Source organism: Podarcis cretensis (genome assembly GCF_951804945.1).
Source record: "Podarcis cretensis genome assembly, chromosome: 1".
In the NCBI taxonomy this organism is placed as follows: domain Eukaryota; kingdom Metazoa; phylum Chordata; class Lepidosauria; order Squamata; family Lacertidae; genus Podarcis; species Podarcis cretensis.
The window spans coordinates 72,913,971-72,931,604 of record NC_137170.1 but is presented as its reverse complement, the minus strand read 5'-3'; the positions used below and the strand labels follow the sequence as shown (position 1 = coordinate 72,931,604).

At 43.6% G+C, this 17,634-nt stretch overlaps 1 protein-coding gene across 1 annotated transcript in view; it reads left to right on the top strand.

The window, feature by feature from the left end:
- Positions 1-12,022: 12,022 nt before the first annotated feature.
- Positions 12,023-17,634, top strand: part of PSMA1 (proteasome 20S subunit alpha 1) — a 395,447-nt gene continuing 389,835 nt past the window's right edge. The window contains exon 1 of the mRNA XM_079966882.1: positions 12,023-12,026. Within this exon, the coding sequence (XP_079823008.1) occupies positions 12,025-12,026 (2 nt within the window). The 5' untranslated portion in view covers positions 12,023-12,024. The remainder of the gene's footprint in view (positions 12,027-17,634) is intronic.

Sequence of the window (17,634 nt, the reverse complement as noted above, 5' to 3'; positions counted from 1 at the left end):
TTGAGTGGTAAAGTTGTTAGACTTTCAATTTGCAAACAGTATCAAAGAAAAGCCCTGCTTTACTTGTTGATGATTTAATAGCAGATAGCACTGACTGGTCTGTCTGGCATCATTTTTGACCGAATGATATGCTTCTCTATCCTGTAGAATCACAGAATCATAGATCCAGTCCGGGATTCTGAGTGCAAACAAACATCCAAACCCAGGGTGAACATGCAGCAGCTTTGCCAAAATCCTAACAGTGCTGGATTCAATTTTCAATAATTTTTGTAATCTATGCCCATAGGGCCCAGGCTTCGGCCTGTGATGTTACCAGAAACTACCAAGGCAATTTCTGTGAGTGCGCAGCAGTGTGTCAATGGTTAGTGGATCACTCTACTCCTTTGGAGAGGCCTGGGTTCAAATCCCACTGACTGCAGTTAATTGGTTTCTCTTACTACCTCTAAGGGACGCAGGTGGCGCTGTGGGTTAAACCACAGAGCCTAGGACTTGCTGATCAGAAGGTTGGCGGTTTGAATCCCCGTGATGGGGTGAGCTCCTGTTGCTCGGTCCCTGCTCCTGCCAACCTACCAGTTTGAAAGCACGTCCAAGTGCAAGTAGATAAATAGGTACCACTCCGGTGGGAAGGTAAACGGAGTTTCCGTGTGCTGCTCTGGTTCACCAGAAGCGGCTTAGTTATGCTGGCCACATGACCCAGAAGCTATACGCTGGCTCCCTCGGCCAATAAAGCGAGATGAGCGCCGCAACCCCAGAGTCGGTCACGACTGGACCTTAATGGTCAGGGGTCCCTTTACCTTTTTTACTACCTCTACATTTTTCCATTTAAAGTATTAAGTACTTAATTCAATTAACCCTTTAATTAATTCTTGTTACTTCTGACAGGCAAATGCATTATAAAAGGCAGGTCAAGCTGAAGGGAGAGGGAAAGTGTGTTCTCCTTCATGGAGAGCACGTGTTGCGGTGGGGGCTGCCAGGACACTCCAAAGTTGGGAGGCGGGCTAATTGATCGTTGGCCACTGATGCGATTGGGGCTTCCCTTGTTGTTGGGAAGAAGTTAATGTTGCCATTTATTGATTGACAGCCAGAAATAGTAAAACTCCTTGCACGAGGCTAGGGCTTTCTCTTTTCGCCAGTGCATTGGATTGCCCGTCCCTCCCTCCCTAGAATAGGGTTGTTTGCTTTGACCTTGCTATGCCTGTCATGAGGTCGTCTGCTTTGGAGCGGGGGCCTGGTAGGAATTTTGTCCATCTGGCTGATTGGCTGGGGCCATTTGGTTTTTGCCTACTGCGTAGCAAATCGTCACAACTTGTAAGGTTCGCGGTTAGGCATTGGTTTATGGTTTGGTTGGTTGAGGGGCATGGATTGGCTGTGCCTGCCCCTCTAATGCTGCTGCTGCAAGGGATTCCGTTAAAGGAATTGGGAGCTAACTATTGCTTGTCCACTCTGTCAAGGGGGCTCGGGCCATAGCAATGAGCTCCTGGTTGCATTTGGGGTGAGGGCAGGTTCCCTGCTCCGCGTAACCCCCAAGTGTATTCCCCCATTCTGACTTTCGCATCGTGCGGAATGTCAGACTGTCCCCCATGGTGGGGGCAGCTAGTCGCAACCAATGCCTACGCAACCACTCACAAATTTGTATTTTAATAAAGTTGTGGCCAAAATTATGCCAAAAATCTTAAACAAAAATTTCTGTGTGATGTGTGAGTTATTGGGGTGGACCTGGGGACCTTGACACGCAATGACAATTTTTTTTTACAATTTGTCAGGATCAGAATTTGAATACAGACCATACATTCATAATGCTATACTCCAGACTACTGACCTATTAGGATGATGTTACAGAGGCCTATTGGCCATGGTCTGGAGGCAATGCAGGTGAACAAGGATAATTATTGATGCAACCCTACACCTACTCACCTGTAAGTAACTTCCATCAAAATTAATTGGACTTACAGTGGTACCTCGGGTTAAGAACTTAATTAATTCCAGAGGTCCGTTCTTAACCTGAAACTGTTCTTAACATGAGGTACCACTTTAGCTAATGGGGCCTCCTGCTGCTGCCGCACTGCCAGTGTGTGATTTATGTTCTCATCCTGAAGCAAAGTTCTTAACCCAAGGTACTATTTCTGGGTTAGCAGAGTCTGTAACCTGAAGCGTCTGTAACCTGAAGTGTCTGTAACCCGAGGTACCACTGTACTACCAAATAGGCATGTATCAGATTGTGCTGGAAGTGTTGTGAGCAGAACTGCAGATGATTTAGATTCAAGAGACTATTGATCCATTTTACTGAAACTGCAACTGAAATCAACACTGGTAGTGACACATGCTGATTTTTTTCTCGTGAGGTTATTTGGAAAAGTTGCACTTCTGCTACATAGCCTTTTGCATGAGTGCATTTTAGCTGCTGCATCGCTAGTACTTTTTGCATTGTTGATGGAGCGCCACTAAAAAGAAGATTATTATGAGTTATTTGCATTGGGGCAAAACGAGGTTGAATAGTGATGGATCACCCAATTGTAGTGATGGATCGCAGATGGATCACCCAGTTGGACTTCTGCAATTAGTTTCAGTTCCAAACTATCTGGAAGATATGTCTATGTTATTGGATTTTTTTGGCCTTTAAAAATAAATAATGTATATGAACACACACACCCTAAAAAAATCCCATAAAACGTTCACAGCATTGTTTAACTTTAAAGCATGGCTTTAAAAATTATGGAGTCAAGGCTGTCTGTTGTGATGTGCTGCTCACACATTTTAAGCAGCAGACAATCAATGAGCACAGTTGCAATTCTTTTGTTGCTGTGGCAGTCATGGGGCAATGAATGTTCCATGTTATTTTGCTTGTTACATTTATGTAAGGAGCAATTTACATGGAGAACATTACTGTATCTGTCATGTTCCATCCAGAGGCACTGATGCAGAACCGCTTGGAGACAGGCCGCAAAGCACTATTGATGCCCATGGCAGAAGAGAGTCAGATACCATGAAACGCTAATGGCGTTAACGACAGAATTCCTCACTTTACCTCAGTAGGAAGAGAGTGTTTAGAAGGATGACTTGTTAATAATGGGAGAGAGATTTCAGTGCTCTGAAATGGTGAGAGTGGTTATGGTAGCAATCATGACCTGTCTTTGGAAAGGTCTAAAGGTTTAGACCAAAGGTCAAATGCTTTAGGCTACCGGAGGGTTAGGGTAGACAACATGGTGCCCTCCAGACATTGCCCTCCAGAGCAGCTAATGGTGAATGTAGGTGGGAGATGGACAGCTGGAGGACACCATGTTGACTACCCCTGGGCTAGACTGTCAAGGAGAAGGGCTCTATTATTATTATTATTATTATTATTATTATTATTATTATTTATTAAATTTGTATACCACTCTACATCCTTAGAACACAGGGCAGTTCACAACATAAAGATTCAAAATGAGAACACAAAATACATGATAAAGAACAAGAAGAACAAAACAAACCAACAACAAACCCTCTACTCCCACAAACACATATAAAAGGCCATAGAATGTTAATGAGCCAAAGGCCTGGTTATAGGGAAATGTTTTCACCTGACGCTTAAAGAGATGTAATGAAGGTGTCAGGTGAGCCTCCCTGGGAAAAGCATGCCACAAATGGGGAGCCACTGCAGAAAAGGCCTATTCTCATCTTGCCACCATCCGGACCTCTCATGAAGGGGGCACATGAAGAAGGGCCTCAGAGGATGATCACAGGATCTGGTTTGGTTCATATGGGGAGAGGCGGTCCTTGAGGTATTGTGTTTGGGAGCCATATAAGGCTTTATAGGTCAAAACTAGCACTTTTAATTGGGTCCAGAAGCTAATTGGCAGACAGTACATTCGGGCCAGGATCAGTGTAATATGCTCAAACCATCTTGCCCCAAGGAGCAAATTGGCTGCCAAATTCTGCACCTCCTGAAGCTTCCAAACCGTCTTCATGGGCAGCCACACATAGAACATGTTGAGGTAATCTAACCTAGAGGTCACCAGAGCATAGACAACAGAAGTTAGCCTATCCCTGTCCAGATACGGGTGCAGCTGGGCCACCAGCCGAAGCTGATGGAAGCATTGAGGCCAACAGAACCTCAAGTGACAGCAACAGATCCAGAAGTTTCCTCAACTACATACCCACTCCTTCAGAGGGAGCGTAACCCTCTTCTGAAAGTTTCTGAGCTATGAATTCCTTACTGATATGTGCTACAGAAACTGCACCCCCCCCCCGAAGAGGCTGGGTTACATGGAAAAATACACTTCCCTGAGAAATGGCTCTTGAGAAACCAGAACTTGAACAGCCCTTTCTCAATAATATAGGCGAGACAAGGAGCTTGTGCCAAGAACTTGACTGATTACTTTAAATCCATGCTATTAGTCACTATGGCTATGCTCTGCCTGTATAGTCAGAGGCAGTAATGTTTATGAATACCAGTTGTTGGAAACAGGAGGGGAGAGGGCTCGTGTTTCTGGGTCCTGTTTGAGAGTTTCCTACAGGCATCTGGGCGGCCACTGTGAGAACAGGGGAGAGCATTGTTTTGTCTATGTGTCATATATTTTTGTGTTTTGATATCATCAACTGCCCTGTGAACCTTAGATGAAGCGTAGTATAGACATTTAATTAATAATAAATTAATAAAGAATGATAATGCTGGGCTTGATGAGCCATTGGCTTGATCCCTCAGACTCTAATGTTACTATGTGGCCTTCCAGATGTTTCTGTGCTGCAGCTGCCATCATTGGCCACAGCCACATTTTGGTTCTGAAGCTGGAATGCTGCCTCAATGAAACAGCCTTGTGAAAAACCATTGTTTTGCATGACTGGCCTTCTGTTTTGGGTTTTGTGGTTTTTTTAGGTTTTACTTTACTTTTTCGAACGGGCAAGTTTTGATGGCAAAATCCAAACCCATGAAGCTTCTGCTCAGTCAAGATCCAAACGGCCTCTGGCAATTTGTGAAAACCCTAAAGCTCAGCATTGCTTTTTTTTTTTTATTAGGCATGAGACAATAATTCTTCAATGTCTTTCATTTGGTTATCAATCAACGCTATGTAGGGAGACTGATGTAATAATTAGCTCAACATAAACAGCGCTCGGTGGTGGTTGTTTTTTGCTAGTCTTTCACTAACATTCTATATTTTATTACATTTGTTCAACGGCTAGCTCATGGGGGCCTGATCCCCCAGCTGAGACCTCTAGACACTAATGCAATTAAAGCAGAGTAGAGGAAGGAGGGGGGCTTTAATGTTTACACATCAAAGGGAAAATGAACTTCCAAGCCTGAACTGAATCAGAAAAGACAACTGTTCTATGGATCCTGTCCTTTCAGGTAATTGCCTCCTGCACTCCACAAAGACTTTGAATAAAATAAACATTTCTGCATTTAATATCAACATCTGCCTGAATATTTGTGACAAATCAGTATGTTGTAAATTATGTATTTTCTGGCATACGTTCTCAGCTGATTGCCATATTTCCGTGTTATCTCTGTGAGGATTTCAGTTCCTCTTTTACATTCTCGCATCGTCTTTCTCACTGTAAACATATATTTTGATCTATTTAATTATTCCATTATCAGATATCATATACAGTAGCTGCCCCTTGTAAACTTCGGGGATTGTGCTTAACCCATGTATATTTTCAAGAAGAGACCACTATAGCTTGGATATATATTCCTTTTCCTCTGAAAAAAGAAATTGTGGTTTTAACCACTAATCACCACTAATGGAAGATGCACTTTGCTATTCCTGACTACAATGACATGAAAAATTTCCAAGGGAAGTCAATATTAGATCAATTTAAGAAAGGCACTCAGGAGGGTGTAAAAGGCACCCAACAGGGTTTTATTGTGTAGTACTTTAAGTACCATGGTTGACCAGGGAGCATTTAAAGCTATTTTCCTTTGACCTATGAAGACTTTTAAGTGGAGAAAGAGAACTTTGCAACAGGTACAGTCTTTCTACATTAATTTTCTGATGCATCGTATCATTCCAGAGGACATCAGGACAAATGTTTAAAGTTAATGGAGGGCATGCTGTGGTGATGTGTATCACACTGGAAAGAAGCAGCCGAGGGATGGCACTTCCTAGAAATTACAGCAGTTAGGCAGATATATTCCACCTAGGTCTTATACAACCATAGAACATCCACAAGGGTGTGCAGAAATAGTCAGGGCAAACTTCAGAGACTAGCATCTATACAGAAGATAGGCCCTTTCATCTAATTGCAAAGTTTCCCTTCACTAAAAACAACTCTTTAAATATTTGCTTTGATGAACTCTGGAAAGACACAGTGCACGAGAAATGTGTACTTCTGTCTCCTCTTACTTATTTAGTATCTGACTTCACATTATATCATATGGAATGTGGGAAGGTGACTGGTCCCAACAGTTTTTCATCTGGCTTGGAAAACTGTTTGGTGGGAAAATATAAAACCCCTTCCAGTAGTGACTGGCGTGGTTGGGTAGAGCTGCCTTCCCAACACCGGCAGTGCTGCAGTTTGCCTAGCCAAGGCTGGGCTGGGAGAAGGTGGTTGTGTGGTTAGGGCATCACAGATGAACTCAGGCCAGTGTGTCTGCACAGCCCCAACCCTGGGACCACTCTTCCCTGCCCCATTCAAATGCGCAGCACACTGGTCTCAGGAAAGTGGCTGCTACTGCCCTCTCCAAGTGTGCTTGATGCAAGTTAAGTAACTATGTGAGGGAGGAAAGTGGGGACAAGTGCCCCACCTCCACACCCACCCTGTGACTCTTCTGGCCATGCTCCACATGTTGGCTGGACAAACTTCTGAACCAGAGTGTCTGCTGTACTCATGGAAGCTTCCTATACATTTTAGATCCTGGATTTTCCACTTCACAAGTTAAGACAGTGATAGGAGACAAACATGCTGGTCCATGCTACCCTCCCTAAGTCTTATTAAAAGAACTATAAAGTGCTGACAGTTCGTTCAACAACTTCAATCCTAAAAAAAAGCTCAACAACTTTGCATGCATGTTCACTTCATCAAATCTGGCGCTCTTTGAAAAAGTTTGGGTACCCTGATTTAGCCTGTTGGAAGGAAACAGAGAGACAGAGCCTCAAGCACAAGAATGAAGGTCTCTTGTCCCAGTGCATTTCAAAAAATACTTCTTCCTCAGGGGTGCTTAGATGCCTCCAGGTTTAGTGCTACATGAACACCCCCTGGAATATATGATTCACCCATCGTCCCTTTCCTCATCTCTTCTGGAGCATCTCCAAGGAGAATAATGGAAGCATTTACTTCGCTTTGCAAATAGCTACAACATTTTTGCAATAGTAGTGTTTTGCGGGACGCAGGTGGCGCTGTGGGTTAAAGCCTCAGCGCCTAGGACTTGCCGATCGAAAGGTCGGCGGTTCGAATCCCTGCGGCGGGGTGCGCTCCCGCTGCTCGGTCCCAGCGCCTGCCAACCTAGCAGTTCGAAAGCACCCTCGGGTGCAAGTAGATAAATAGGGACCGCTTACCAGCGGGAAGGTAAACGGCGTTTCCGTGTGCGGCTCTGGCTCTGGCCAGAGCAGCGATGTCACGCTGGCCACGTGACCCGGAAGTGTCTCCGGACAGCGCTGGCCCCTGGCCTCTTAAGTGAGATGGGCGCACAACCCCAGAGTCTGTCAAGACTGGCCCGTACGGGCAGGGGTACCTTTACCTTTACCTTAGTGTTTTGCAGTGTGATCATATGTGTGTCTATTCAGAAACAAGCCCAACCAGTTAAATAGTACAGTCGTACCTTGGAAGTCGAACAGAATCTGTTCCAGAAGTCCATTCAAGTTCCAAAACATTCAGAAACCAAAGTGCGGCTTCTGATTGGCCGCAGGAAGCTCCTGCAGCCAACTGGAAGCTGCGGAAGCTCCACTGGAAATTTGGGTTCCAAAGAACATTCGCCAGCTGGAACACTCACGTCCAGGTTTGCGACATTCATGAGCCAAAACGGCCGAGTACCAAGGCTTTCAGGATCCAAGGTACAACTGTACTTGCATGTAAATGTGTATGAGATTATAGCCTAAGAATGTTCATGGTCTTTGCAGTATTATTCCCACACAGTAGATGTAGAGCTATCCTCATTGCTAATCGTGACTTTTCTTTCTTCCTCAAAACAGGACTTGTAAGACACCTTTAAAGAGGATTTTTGTTCAGATTTTGCCCTGCCCTACAAACCCTATTTAAATCAAACAAATATTGTTTCTTTATATTGATTTTCCTCTTATAATAATTCCACCCTGCTATGCTATTCTGGTTGCTTCTGAGTAGGTGCCATAAGCTCCACAGGTTTGCAGACAATATTAATTTCTCCCTCGGGGACGTTTGATTTGCATTAAGAGGAACAATGCTTACGTAGCTTTCTCTGGGGCTCTAAGTAAATGGGAGCATTTATGGCAAATGATGCCATCAGCTCAGTTTTTAAGTAGATCCACCTGTGCAGCAATGTCCACATAAGGGACAATGGCCTGTTAACAGCAGCAATAAGCCCATTCATTCACGCAGGCTGTGCAGAATGGAACAGTTGGCCGAGTGCATTCAGAAGAACATAGTTTAAATAGGAGCAATATCAATAATTGCAGGTCAGGCATCACAAATCTGGTGTGGCAACAGGGCTCCCTCCATTAGCATGTCAGCACAGGTTGTTATTCATTAGCATATTTCATCGAGGGAAACAAGGAAGGGATGTAGACTGGCTCCATTGATTCTATGTGTTGCTGCTGGGGGTAAATTATTTCATTGGATAAATAAATGAAGGCTTTGTTCCTTGGGAGTTAAGTTCCATTGAGCTCCTTGGGACTGGATTCTGAGCCGATAGGCATAGGATAATAATAATAATAATAATAATTTTTTATTTATACCCCGCCCTCCCCAGCCAAGGCCGGGCTCAGAGCGGCTTACAAGCAATAATAACAAAAACAAGATGAATGATTACAAACTTAAAAACAAAAATAAAATACAACATTAAAATAATGGAACATTAAAATATTAAAATGTAGCCTCATCGCAGGAGGAGAAGGAAAAGAAAAAGAGAGAGAGAGAGAGAGGGAAGGAGGGAATCAAATTGGCTCCAAGCCAAAGGCCAGGCGGAACAACTCTGTCTTACAGGCCCTGCGGAAAGAAATCAGATCCTGCAGGGCCCTGGTCTCATGAGGCAGAGCGTTCCACCAGGCCGGAGCCAGAGTTGAAAAGGCCCTGGCTCTGGTCGAAGCCAATCTAACTTCCTTAGGGCCCGGGACCACTAGGGTGTTGTTATTTATGGACCTTGAGGCTCTCCATGGGGCATACCAGGAGAGGCGGTCCCGTAGGTACGTGGGTCCTAGGCCGTGAAGGGCTTTAAAGGTCAAAAGCAGCACCTTAAATCTGACCCTGTACTCCACCGGGAGCCAGTGCAGCTTGAAAAGCACTGGGTGAATATGCTCCCATGGCAGAGACCCCGTGAGGAGCCTCGCTGGCTGCAGCATTCTGTACCCGCTGGAGTTTCTGGGACATCTTCAAGGGCAGCCCCGCGTAGAGCGAATTACAGTAGTCAAGCCTGGAGATGACCGTCGCATGGATCACTGTGGCCAAGTCAGGGCGGGAAAGGTAAGGGACCAACTGCTTGATGCGGCGAAGGTGGAAAAATGTCGCCTTGGCTGTTGCTGTAACCTGCGCCTCAATGGAAAGGGAGGCATCAAGGATTACACCCACACTCTTAACGGAAGGCAATGGCACTAATTGGGCCCCCGCAAGAGAAGGGAGTTGGTCCCTTATCCCCATGCCATCCCAACCTAGCCATAGGACCTCTGTCTTCGAAGGATTTAGTTTCAATCGGCTCCCACGAAACCATCCAGCCACAGCTTCCAAGCATCTGGTCAGTGTATTCGGGGTCGAGTCGGTGTGGCCATCCATCAGCAGATAGAGCTGAGTGTCATCAGCATATTGGTGACAGCCCAGCCCAAAGCTCTGGATAATCTGGGCAAGGGGGCGCATAAAGATGTTAAAAAGCATCAGGGAGAGAATTGCGCCCTGCGGCACTCCACACACCAAGGAGTGGCGCGATGACATTTCCCTCCCTAGTGCCACCCTCTGTCCCCGACCAGAGATAAAAGAGCACAACCAGTTACGGGCTATGCCCTGTATCCCCACGTCTGCGAGGCGGTGGTCCAGAAGATCATGATCGACCATGTCAAAGGCTGCTGACAAATCTAAAAGGATCAGCAGTCCTGACCCGCCTCGATCCAGTTGTCTATGGAGATCATCTGTTAGGGCAACCAGAGCCGTCTCCATCCCAAAACCAGGACGGAAACCGGACTGAAATGGATCTAATGCCGATGTTTCCTCCAGAAACCTACCAAGCTGTTCAGCAACCGCTCTCTCAATTACCTTACCCAGGTATGGAAGATTTGAAACTGGGCGGTAATTGGATAGGTCTAAGGGATCTAATGAAGTTTTTTTTTAAGAGTGGACACACCACTGCTTCCTTCAGTTCCCCTGGGAATGTCCCCGTGTCAAGGGACAAATTGATAATTTCAACCAGGGGGGTCCGCGCAACATCTGGACACTCCCTAATCAGCCAAGACGGGCACGGATCAAGGAGGCAGGTGGTGGGCCTACCAACTTGGAGGAATCTATCCACATCAGTAGGGAGTATCTGATCGAAATGGTCCAACACTGGACCTGAAGTCAGTCGAGGGGCCTCCAGTTCAGTCACTGTATCTAAATTGGCAGGGAGGTCATGGCGGAGCAATAGGACTTTCTCCGCAAAAAAACTCGCAAATGCCTCACAGCTGTGGGTCGAATTTGTGCTTAAATTTGGTTGTCCTCCTAAGGACGTCATTGACCTAATTATTCTAAAAAGTTGTGCCGGGCGAGAGCTAGCGGATGCAATGGAAGCTGCAAAGTAAGATTTCTTAGCAGCTTTCATAGCCATCTCATAGGCTTTCATAAGATGGTGATATCTATGTCTGATAAATCCATGATATTTAAAAGTAAACAAATACCCCAGCCAGTATAGTTTTTAAACAGAACAACCTGCTATATTGAAAAGAATGTGTTCCTTGCAGTCACTCTCACTGAAACCCAATGGATGGGCAAATGATTTAGCTGCAGCCAGAGAAATTGTGGGCCTCTGAGTTGACTGTGAAGAAGTGCAAGCCTTATTTTGCCCACAAGACAACAAAGTTATTTTTGAAATACCCCCTGCTGTATTATGACCTCTTAAAATGTCAGCAATGAACAGCAATTCTCTGACATCTGTTTCGATGATGCATTTCTTCCTTTTAGGCAATGTGTATGTGGCCACCTTATGCTTAGGTAAATTTCTCAAATAACTGAGAAGGAGCACGCCTAGAGCTCTTGGGGTGTTGGGGATGATAAGGTAAAGAAGATGAGTCAGAAATTAGAAGGAAGAAGCTGCTGAGCACATTTCTAGGCCTGGGCGTGTATAATGGTTGCAAATGCACAGAAGGCTTGGGAAAGTTGAAGGCGTCTCTCACATTGCAATGAGCTTTGGATTCAGCAGAAATAGACCTTATCTAACCTGCATTGTGGGGTAAGATAACACCCCACCAAACCAATTCTGGGTCCTCTTGCTTATGCAGAGGATTTGGGTGTGGGTAAATGGTGACTACAAATAATTTCTGGCTCATAGATCCAAGTCAGTATTTGTGTATCCCGGTACATTTCAATTTGCATCTAGTTCTGAAATTAAATCAATGAAGATCCCCCCCCCCCTTTACAAACACCTTCTTGCCGTTTTTAGAAGTTAAGCTATTTTTTGCCTGGCTTGAGTGTGAAGGATTTCCAGCTAACATATGGCAGCATAGCATTGCAGAGATATTTGTTATTCCCTTAATGCTCCAACAGAAAATCTCTTTTAAAGGCCTACACTAAGCACATGACATAACTATCACATGTTTAATGCAGGCAAAAGGCTTGAAGAGTACTATTGGGGGAAACCTACAACTCTCCATTTTATGTACATATTTCCATTTAAAGGAAATCTTATTATACACTCAAGGAGGCTAGACAAGCAATGAAAATGCACCAGCCGACATTACGCATCAATCGTACAAATTATTAAATTTTTTATTTAAAATCATCTCCTCCAACAACCTCAGGAGGGACTAAGCTTTCAGTGGTAAGTGTTTGATTTTGGATTTCTTTTTCCTCCCTTCAAAATATTATTCCTATTCAAACTAACTTCCGAATTTTTTTCTTCTAAAAATTGTAAGGAAAAGTATGATCCAAATAATGTGAGACAAACTGAGGGACTCTCTTACCTGAATGCAATCGAGAGGTCAAACCAAAGCTGAAGAAGAACCAAGAAATGGTCTGAATTTTTATATTTTCATGAACTTGAAAAAAAACCTGAACAATCTTTGTTGATCCTGAACTTGAAACTTCTGGTCCATGGGAGTGGGGACTACTTATTGTGTTCCCCAAGGTGATCTCAGTGATTGGCTGGAGACTTATGGAGTAAGGTAGTCCTTAAGGTGTCTTGGGCCTAAGTTGCTCAGGACTTTGTAAACTAATGGAATCTTGAACCTGGCCTAGTAGTAGATGGGAAGCTATTTCTCCAGTTTTCTGCTGCCTTCCTGACTGCCCACCTGGGAACATAGGATGCTGCTCCTAAACTGACTCAGACCATTGGCCCATCTTCTTTTCCAGATCTACCTGGAGATGTCAGAGATTTTATCTGGGATCTTCTGCATGCAAAGCAGATGCTCTACCACTAAGCTATAACCCTTCCTCCTTTCCTGACTGGAAATATTCCTCGTGGAAGGAGTTACCTGATGATGCCTTCCCCCTGGGTTTTCACTGAAGTGCAGGTACCCAGGAAGGATACAGCATGCAAACCACAGGTGATTTATAGAATGAAAGGAAACTCACAAATGCCCCACGACCTCCTTAAAAGCCAGTTGTGTAAGTGCAACTGAAACCCTGTGCCTATGAACATTTCATCATAACCCTTTGCCCCGCCAATAAACATTTCACCAATTTCCTCGTTCTCATTTGGAAGGTTTTGAATGCAATTTCTTTTCCTCAATGCTTTTCTCTTTCTACAGTCCTACAGAATCAGTGCAAGTCCACCCTGATTTGTACCTGCGTTCATTTGCAAAAATATTGGGGGCTCATCCTGCTTCCACCGATTTGTTGAATCTTTAGTGAGTTCAGCGAGAGCAGCCAGATAGGATACATAAATGACAGGGATGAAGCTAGCTGTTACAGGCTTGCTGACAACTACGGTTGTTGAAAAAACTAAATAATTCAGAATGATCCCCATCATGTATTGATTGAGCATAAAAATTATTGCGAGCAAAAAGTGTTTTGCGAGGGGAGGGAATATAATATGCATGGAGCAAAAAAAAACCACCAAAAGTTCTTTGTCATTCATTTTTTCCTCACCTCTAGCCCAAAGCTTTGTCTTCAGGGTTAGAGTGAGATTCATTCTCCTGCAGGTAAGTCTGCTGAAAATTCTAGCCTGGGGCTATACTTTTTTGCTTTGTATTTAATGCTGTTTGAAGCTACTTGAGTGAAACTTGTGAAATCCCTAGTATCACAGGAGAGGTTTGTGTTTTCCACTTAACCCCTGAGTTCTAACTGGTGTTCACAAATGGTCTGAAAGACCTGCTGTATGTATCTGTTCCCACATGCTAGGGAAGATCACTTCACCCACTGTAGACCTGAGGTACTCTCAGTTGCAAGCCGTCCTTCACTCTGAATATCTCTTTGGCCATATATAGAAAACTCAAAACTATGACCGACTTTTGTGGAAATTAAAGTCTGTTCAAGGAACTATTTTTTTCACACTTGCTGTCAGGAAGGAAAGAAAGAAACAAGCTAACTGTGAATCAGCTGTTAATGTCAAAGAGAAGAGTAAAAATTGCAAGGCAGGTTGCATTTTTAGCCGAGAGGCTTTGGGGCATGGGGAAGGGGCTTATTTACACAGACAAGACTAAGAGAGGGTCATCAACAATCAAGAAATGAACGTGATAGCTACATTCACCAAACGTTAAACCTGGAAATTAATATATATTTTAGCACTCATAAAACAAATGTAATTTCCAAGATTACTCCGCGCGCTGAATCTACTTGGCATTCTCTACAGCTTCTTTGCTGCTGTAAGATTCGCATCGTATAGCTTTTGGCAGTCCCAGCAGAGTAAGCTCTTTCCACTAACAAAATACAAAATGCAAAATTAATAAAAGGACCCTTTGAAACTGACAAATGTGCCTGAGGCAAACTATCTGCCCAGCAGCTGGTTAAATTTTAATCAGTTATTTTTTTTCTTCCCCCTAGTCCTGTATATCTTTTGTATAGAGCTCCCTTGCTTGAGTGTGGCCAAAGTTTGTTTAAAAAAAAAACATTGGTGGGTGAATCCCAATGTCTCTCTCCCACACTCCTTTCTGTTATCTCTCCCTCCACTACGTACATGAGCTGAGAGCTATTATGATTATGATTCAAAATTAAACAATGACTTCAGACTACACAGAAGCAGTACAATTACTTATTACAGTGGTACCTCGGGTTACAGACACTTCAGGTTACAGACTCCGCTAACCCAGAAATAGTACCTCGGGTTAAGAACTTTGCTTCAGGATGAGAACAGAAATTGTGTGGTAGCAGCATGGCAGCAGTGGGAGGCCCTATTAGCTAAAGTGGTTCCTCAGGTTAAGAACAGTTTCAGGTTAAGAACAGACCTCAGAACGAATTAAGTTCTTAACCCGAGGTACGACTGTATTTGTTTTAACTTGAAGAAGGGGGCAAGTCCTTTTGTCCTGGCAGAGCCTGCTGGTGCCTGCTTGGCCCTCCCTGTCATCTCCCACAAACAGGTTTACCTGGCAGCGGCATATGAAACTGGAAAACTGACCGCCATGTTAGAATTCCAGACCCAGGCACCACCTTGGAGCATCCAGTATCACTATGTCAGACTTTCTGGTTCATTTGTGGGCAATGCAACACGGCAGGAAAGTTTCCAGACCCAAACACTGCTACCAGGTAAACCTGTCAGTCAAGGAGGGCCCAGCCAGTGGTAGTGCCCTCAAGTATAGTGCTCTTGGAGAGGGGCCCTAAACCTGAAGAGGCAGGACTTTACAAATAAAGTAGAAAGGTAGGGGATAAATAAGAAGGCATGTAAGAAGGAATTGTTTTCCATTCCACCCTGTATTTGTCACACGCAGCATTGTTTCCATTCTGCTACAGTTCATTTCCCACCAAGAACTGTGAAATTTGTATAGCTTTTCACTGTGACTTAATTACGTAAGTTACATGATTAATTACATAAGTTACATTGTCATTATCTTATTCTACCCCATTCATTTCCTGTGCAAAGGAAACACAAGGCAAATGGGGTAAGTAATCAATTACATATCGTTTTCAGACTGAAAGCAATATCAAGGGTGAATACCGAATCACTGCATTGATTTCTGTTTGACATGGGACAAACAAGCAAACATTGGCAACTTCTGCTCCCATTTCTGTTTTTGTTAAAATTCTCTGACATCCCTAGGTATAATTATTTAAAACAAAACAAAAAGAGTCTCACCTTCTTTGTTCTTTGCACTTGTTCCTGTGTTTCTACTGGGCTTCTTTGGAAGAAAGGGCAGGTTAGAAATTTAATAAATAAAACAAATAATTTCTGACATGCCTTCTTATTATATAAAGGTACCAACAACTTTTTAACATCAGCATCACCCTCTTATAACCTGCTCTGTCTCACAATTTAGACACATAAGAGCAGTCATAAAGACATACAGTGGTACCTCAGGTTACAGACGCTTCAGGTTACAGACACTTCAGGTTACAGACTCTACTAACCCAGAAATAGTACCTCGGGTTAAGAATTTTGCTTCAGGATGAGAACAGAAATCACGCAGCAGCAGTGGGAGGCCCCATTAGCTAAAGTGGTGCTTCAGGTTAAGAACAGTTTCAGGTTAAGAATGGACCTCCAGAACGAATTAAGTTCTTAACCCGAGGTACCACTGTACTTGAAACGTGAACACTTTCCGAATGAGCAATACAACCTGATCTATAAGAAAAAGAAAACCATTTTCTGAGTGTCATTTCTTTGTTGCAATGAAATAGAATTTTTTTTATTGTTATCTAGTCAGTATAACACAGTATTCAAATGATAAAAAGGAAGAAAACACAAAGTATTTCAACATCTTCTTAAATGTAGATTTTCTGTTGCCTTCCTAAGGTGGTGGGGGGAGGGGGCAACATGTCAAGTTTAGAGTTCAATTGTACACATGATTACTCAGAAATAAACCTAATTCAGTTCAGTGGGGCTTACTCTCATGTAGAGATGAATGAATCTGACAATTTCAGTTTTTCTTAGTTTCCATTTTCCCCCCATATTAAGTTCAGCATGTCCCATTTCTGCATTGGTTTGTGAATTTTTTAAAGTTCACATGAAAAATCATATACATTTATTTCTGCAGGCAAATTATTCATACCTAATGCATTTTTGTGCTATTTCCACTACTACCTGCATATACAATTTGTGATCACTTTCCCCCATGGGCATTTGCACTGGAGTCCTGCATCGCCGAAGAATTGATGCTTTTGAATTATGGTGCTGGAGGAGACTCTTGAGAGTCCCATGGACCGCAAGAAGATCAAACGTATCCATTCTTAAGGAAATCAGCCCTGAGTGCTCACTGGAAGGACAGATCGTGAAGCTGAGGCTTCAATACTTTGGCCACCTCATGAGAAGAGAAGACTCCCTGGAAAAGACCCTGATGTTGGGAAAGATGGAGGGCACAAGGAGAAGGGGACAACAGAGGACAAGATGGTTGGACAGTGTTCTCGAAGCTACAAACATGAGTCTGACCAAACTGCGGGAGGCAGTGGAAGACAGGAGTGCCTGGCGTGCTCTGGTCCATGGGGTCACGAAGAGTGGGACACGACTAAATGACTAAACAACAACAACCTGCATCGCAAAATTCAGAGAAGAGTAAATAATGAACGATAGTTTCATTCCAGTTTGTGCATTGGTTACAAAAGAACAAATTAAGTAAGTTTGTATTAAAGTGTGAACCAAATGAATTTCTCCCCAGTCAGTACTCTCAGCCAAATATGTAGGGGTGCCCTATAGTGTGATCATATGCAGCTTGACTGTTTATTCCAAGGTAAGTGTGGTTAGATATCAAGTTTTTCTGACCCCACTTTCAAAGCTGAATTCCAGTGTCTGAAGGAGAGGGGGCTGCATGCCATTGCTCCCAGGCCTATGTTGTATAGGACAAAAAAGCTAATAGTTCCTATGAACTTTGATGTGTCAAATCTGAATTGCCCCAGGAACAGGTCCTTGAATCACCCAGACAAAACTGTTTGATAGGGAGAAAGAGTAAGTACCACCACCAACCTTTGTGACTTTAACCAATAATGCCAACGCTTGCAAAGAGTGGATGCAGGTGGTGGAAGACATGGATGAAGTCAGGTCTAGAGCAGAACTTTTGATCAGGAACAGGATACATCTGAAATTAGGAAAGCAAGTGAGAATTCTAATAAGTGAACACAAGCTGAAAGGTTTCACAAAACCTTGAACCTCACCTGGCCAGCAGAAATGGTCCTATCTTTTTCAGCAATCAGGAGCAGCCAAAGAACCCAAACTGATCAAAACTACAAATTTAACCATGTTCACTACTCTCACGTTGCTCACTA